We start from the raw sequence: 6,422 nt of genomic DNA, 5'->3' as shown, positions 1-6,422 counted from the left end.
TTTTCTGTATAGCAGAGGTGGCAATACTGCTTTTTCAATCTCAGTTGTTGTTCAATGTAAAATATTTGTTGCTCGCCTTGCAACAATTTATGTATATATATATATATATATATATATATATATATATATATATATATATATATATATATATATATATATATATATATATATATATATATATATATATATATATATATATATAGCATAGTGCCTTTGCAATAATGTACCAATGTGTGTATTTGTTGTATTGTATTGTTGAAATACATGTGAAATATTGTTGAAAACATCTTGATGACTTATTAAACCAAAATTATTTATTAGTCAGAAGAAAGACAAAATTGCGATCTATATGTTAAACCTCTACCAGACAAATATTTTAAGTAAAACCGAAGATATATGTAGTTTTCTAAAGGGGGCAGTTTTCATTGCTCGTCGAGCTCGAAAACCGCAGCATTCATCTCAGAACCATGCCTATTTCACACAGATTCCTTAATAAACGTAAGAGTTTTATATGTCACAAGAAAGATATAAATATAAGCTTCATTCTAAATACCTTACCATGGGAATATTTAAATTTAAAGCGAAGATACATGTACTTTTATAATAGCCGAGCTTTGACCCCGGACAGATTGATCGACTGAGCAACTCTCTCAGAACAATGTTTATTTTACGTGAATTCGTTAATAAACACAAATGTTTTATATGTCTTAAGCAAGATAGAAATAAGAGCTTCATTTTAAATACATTACAATATACATATTTATAGCTCAAGTGAAGATACATATGTTTTTATAGTAGCGCTCAGTAGCTTGTCGGGCATGCGCATGGAGTGCAGACGCCTACGCACTTGCCGATATATTGTATAATTAACAAAGATACGCTAATAAAGCCTAAAATTTTATTTGCCTCCAGAAAGACCGAGATATGAACATTATTATGATTGCACCAAATGAAATATATCATGTTCGAGAACAAAGATATATCAATTTTAAATTAAGTTTCGACTCTTGCTCGGGCGAGAGAGACGGGGGCGACTCTCGCCCCATCTATTGGAGATTCTGTCCACTAAAGACCGAAAGCTACTCAAACCCTCCTAGCATTATTTAAGTAATGAAGTAATATGGTATATTTACTCACTATAATGTGGGTGCTGAATGCAGAACATGAGAAAACATATATTTACTCCAAACTAATATTATTTCATTATGAAATAAGTAAAAAAGTAGCATCAAAGGAAGTCCACGGTCGAAGCCTCAGTGTTGTGGAGCGACTTATCCAAGATATATCGTTGTTTGGAAAGTGTTTGTTGGCATATCTAGTTGTCGCACTTCTCTGCACAAATTTAAATTATAATGTTAACAAGTAGAATACGTATTTTTAATAAAATCTAACATAACTAGCCAGAAAACATATAACATTTATAAAAAAATATGTTTGGAAGTTAAATCGACTTCATAGGACAATAGTTTTGTTATATATACTCGTTATTCGTTGACATGCGTTCGCTACTTAAACTACCATATACTGTACTTATGTAAAATCTCCCATGTCTCTTTGCTCATCTCACCGAACCCTACAGGCTCTGTGATATATTGTTTAATTAATTGAGATTCACAAATAAAGCTTATAATTGTATATGTTATCAAAAAGGCAGAGCTTAGTTTAGTTCATTTATTATGCACCCCATACCCATCCTATGAGCGATAGTGGAGTGTTACAGAGGCACATAATGGGGTCAGGGACTGAGCCTTACAATTCATATAGCCAAGCAAGTTATAATCTTGATAAGCTAGTTATAAAAGTCAATGCACATTGTCACATCAACAATGGGCTCCAGACCGACTACAAGTACAGTTTATAATTTAAGCAACTGACATATATGGAGGGCTAGTGTCACAATTGATATGTTTATCCTACATATAACCCCCTCTCCCCCATCGAATGGGCAGCGGTGGATAGGTTACAATCAAGTCGTTTTTTGCGTTTTATTCAGAGATTAGATCTTATTGGGTGAGGAAAGATATTCATATTTTAAAGAAGGCTTCTTGGCTGATGCTCTCCATTGATTGAAAATATACAACCTTTTAAAAGTCAATGTTAGTTTGATCTAGATCAGGGGTGGGCAACCTTTTTGAGAGTGCGTGCCAAAATCAGCCAAGTCCCTGACACAAACTTTTTCCACGTGCTAACCATTTTTTTAGAACATATTTGGTATCTCTTAAAAACTTTTTAAACGATAAAATATTAAATTACCTCAGTGCAGTAAAACATAGTATAAAAAAATAGAATTTTTTTTATTTAACCTTCAGAAGTACATTTCAACAGCCTTTAAGCTTTTGTGACTTTAATAGAATACAACAGATAAAAAACTTGTTGACTCCTTTTATATACTGTCAGTGAGACTTCTGCTGCTGCATAACTGATGACAGAGATTTTACATCGGGTTTATATTTAGTAACATTGAGAGATATGCATGCAGCGCTAGTTTCATCTGTCATGCTACTCCTGTTACGAGACTTAACAAAGTTCATAATTGAGAACAAAGATTCGCAAGCATATGTAGACGAAAACATGGTTAGCAATGCTGTTGCAAGGTTTTTTAAACAGACATAATTTTCTGGAATAGTATTCCAAGTCCTTAATACTTCGTTTTCTGCATTTTTTTTTTTTTTTTTTTTTTTTTTTTTTTTTTTTTTTAGATATATACAAGAGTTGTTACATTCTTGTACAGCCACTAGTACGCGTAGCGTTTCGGGCAGGTCCCTGGAATACGATCCCCTGCCGCGAAGAATCGTTTTTTCATCCAAGTACACATTTTACTGTTGCGTTAAACAGAGGCTACAGTTAAGGAATTGCGCCCAGTAAATCCTCCCCGGCCAGGATACGAACCCATGACATAGCGCTCGCGGAACGCCAGGCGAGTGTCTTACCACTACACCACGGAGACTGTAATTTCTCTTTGTTACTTTCATCTCTAATCTCTCTCTTTCAATATTTTCCATGTCAACTCTTAAGGTCAACAAATTTCTGCTTCCAAATTGAGCTACTCTGAAATTCAATCAACTGCATTTAAAAATCATCCATGTCTATCCATGAAAACATTTTCAAGTTTAGTTCATCCATTTTGATGCTGTCTGGAAACTTGATGAACTTTACTGTGTCTTCCAGTTCTCTGAATTTGGCAAATCTTGTAGAGAACTGCCAAACTGTTGACTCGATAATGTTTACAAACAGCTTTTGAAGACATTTGTAGTCTGTTCTGTCATCTTTTAGATCACTGATGTACCTCTTTAGGTTTGGAAAGTATCTAAATCTCTCATTATCTACATCCCTCTTAAAAACTTTAAGCTTCATTTCAAAAGCTTTTATGTACCAAAACATAACATCAAGTATCTTACCAGAGCCCTGTAACTTAATATTCAATTCATTTAAATGTTCACAAAAATCTGCAAAAAACATCAGTTTACAAACCCACACGATGTCAGAAAATTCATGGTATGACACTTGTTGGTCGTTCAAATAGAACTTTATCTCATCTAAGCATTCAATAAATCGTTTCAGAACCAAGCCTCTGCTAAGCCAACGAACATGGTTGTACATATTCAGTCCTTTATACACAAATTCTACCTCATCCAGTAGAGTTTGAAATTGTCTTTTATTTAAAGGCCGACCACAAATGTAATTAACAACCTTGGTAACTGTTTGCATCACTTCTTGTAGTTCCTTTAGGGCAGCTTTTGCACATAAAGCCTCCTCATGTATGATGCAATGGAAGCCAATCAGTGGATGACCAACACTTTTTGCAAACAGATTTACAAATCCTGCCTTCTTACCAGTCATGTTTGGGGCACCATCTGTTGTGACGGATACTACTTTTGAAATGTCAGTTTGCCGAGTAGAGAATTCGTTCACAACTGTTTTACATATTTCAGCCCCGGTAGTACGCTCAGGAAGTGATGCAAAAGCAACCATCTCTTCACATACTTCATATACTATTTTGACTTACTTTTGATCTTCCTTATCTTCCATGCATATCAATATATTACTTATTTTAATTTCATGCCCTTTACAGATTGTACAGAATGTCACCACCACCAAAAAAATCTACAAAATCTAGAATATATGGCTAGCCTAGCTGATGATGTAATGTCTGTACTTTCATCAACACAAATAGAAAAAAACTTGCATGAAGACAAATCTTTTATCAATTGTTCAGCTGTATTTCTTTCCAACTTAAGTATCTTATCCTTAACTGTTTTCCTACTCACAGGCAAATCTTTAATGCGCTGAATAATCTTTTTCTTTTCTGAAAAGTTGTCAAAAAGAAATGGTGCACATTCTAGCCAAGCTTCTTTAATATACTCCCCATCACAGAGAGGCTTTCCGTGTTGGGCAATAACTTTTGAAACTTCAAAACTAGCAGCAACTAAGTTGGAACTGGGCCTACCTGAAATATAATTCATAAAAGTTTCAGCTTGTGTTTTTGTCTTGCTCAGTTCACGAGAAATTAATTCTCTTTGTTCCTCCTCAGTTTTATGGCTTAAGTTCTTATGAACATTTTCAAAATGTCTCTTTACAGAAGAAGTTCTACAAACAACTGTGTCAGAACAGAAAATGCATACAGCTTTATCATTCTTCTTAATCATGCCAAACTTTTCAGTCAAGTATTCCTTAAATTCTCTAATATCCTCTTCATTTGACTGACATCGTTTCTTAGCTGGTGGTGGTGACATTCTGTACAATCTGTAAAGGGCATGAAATTAAAATAAGTAGAATATTGATATGCATGGAAGATAAGGAAGATCAAAAGTAAGTAAAAATAGTATATGATGAGTAACTCCAATGAATAGCAATGATAACGGATTGTGTTGTCGTTGTGAAGTGCAGTGATGAGAAATGAATTAGCCTACTTCTACTGAAATGCGAGTATTTAAAGAATTATTTATTTCCTGCTAATATTATAGCACACACAAACTTTGTAGTAAAGTATACGTACGTTTATTCTAATACCAATCAATAAGTTTAATAAGCCAATGTTTGAGGTAAGCGTGACATGACAATGAACATAATAAAAATCTTTAGAGGATTTTTTTTCTTTTATGAAAATTAGAGGGTTTTCTTTATTTTACATAATTCCAGAAACAACACCAAACAACATCTGTGCTTAGGGTAACCTATGCTCTTGCGTGCCAGAGAAAGTCGTCGGCGTGCCAAGTTTGGCACGCGGGCAAGAGGTTGCCCACCCCTGATCTAGATATTGTAATTAACGAAAGTATTTATGTCATCAGAAAGGTAGAAATATAGGCTACATTTAAAATACTTTGTCATAAATATAACTGAAGTGAAAACGAAGATATATGCGTTTTGATAGTTACTTGATGGCTAGCTCTGAGAGTGTGAAGCCCTGCACACCAGCCAATAAATTGTATAATTAGTTTCCATATATTTTAATTAATCTTAAAAATTTATATATAAGAAGAAAGGAAGATGTAGCCGTTAATGTGACAACATTTAAAAATATATATCTCTTAAGTTAAATAAATAATACCACCTTATCGCCGGTGTCCGGACACATGAAAACTACCTAGGTATCAGTATCCAGCCAGGCGGGGATCACAGGCTGCACAATACTGATAAATTATGTAATGCACTACTTGTGGTCGATCTCGAACCTATTTATGATGTGACGACTTATAGTGAATTTTGTAACTAGCTCATCAAGATTGTAACTTGCTTAGCTAAATGAATTGTGGGGTTCGGTCCATTCATTTTCTTTCTTTATTATGCATCCCATAATACACATCCCGTGGGCGGTGGTGTAAAGGATTACAGAGGCACATAATCGGTTCAGGAACTGAACCCTCTAGTTCGTTTAGCTAAGCAAATAACAATCTTTTGACGCTAGTTACAAAATTATTAATGTACACATACTTATGCTTACATGTACATATTCATACGTATACATATATACATACACATACATATTTAATCACCCACACATCAGTAATCGTTTGTGTCACAAGTAATTCAACAAGAGGCTCATAACAGTCACTATACAAGGCACTTTACATCTATGAGGAGTTGCAAAGTTACTAGTCTTACTCCACACCCACCCAACTGGGCGGCAGCTTTACAGTCATGTGCTCCACACCCACCCAACTGGGCGGCAGCTTTGCAGTCATGTGCTCCACACCCACCCAACTGGGCAGCAGCTTTACAGTCATGTGCTCCACACCCACCCAACTAGGCGGCAGCTTTACAGTCATGTGCTCCACACCCACCCAACTGGGCGGCAGCTTTACAGTCATGTGCTCCATACCCACCAAACTGGGCGGCAGCTTTACAGTCATGTGCATGCGTTACCTACAGTAAGCAAATTTTGGATACTTCACTAAGATTTCGGGCAGCACATCATTATGAAT

The 6,422-nt window shown here is 35.2% G+C and overlaps 1 protein-coding gene across 1 annotated transcript; it reads right to left on the bottom strand.

The window, feature by feature from the left end:
• Positions 1-3,069: 3,069 nt before the first annotated feature.
• Positions 3,070-6,140, bottom strand: LOC123758940 (EPM2A-interacting protein 1-like). The gene is made up of 3 exons (XM_069334284.1): positions 6,103-6,140; positions 4,157-4,743; positions 3,070-3,446 (listed from the first exon to the last, which is right to left on the bottom strand). The coding sequence occupies exons 1-3, from the start codon at positions 6,138-6,140 to the stop codon at positions 3,070-3,072; spliced, it is 1,002 nt and encodes a 333-aa protein (XP_069190385.1).
• Between the last annotated feature and the right edge of the window lie 282 nt (positions 6,141-6,422).

This window comes from Procambarus clarkii, chromosome 31 (genome assembly GCF_040958095.1).
Source record: "Procambarus clarkii isolate CNS0578487 chromosome 31, FALCON_Pclarkii_2.0, whole genome shotgun sequence".
Lineage (NCBI taxonomy): Eukaryota > Metazoa > Arthropoda > Malacostraca > Decapoda > Cambaridae > Procambarus > Procambarus clarkii.
The sequence above is the reverse complement of the archived record's forward strand: the minus strand, read 5'-3'. Positions and strand labels throughout refer to the sequence as shown.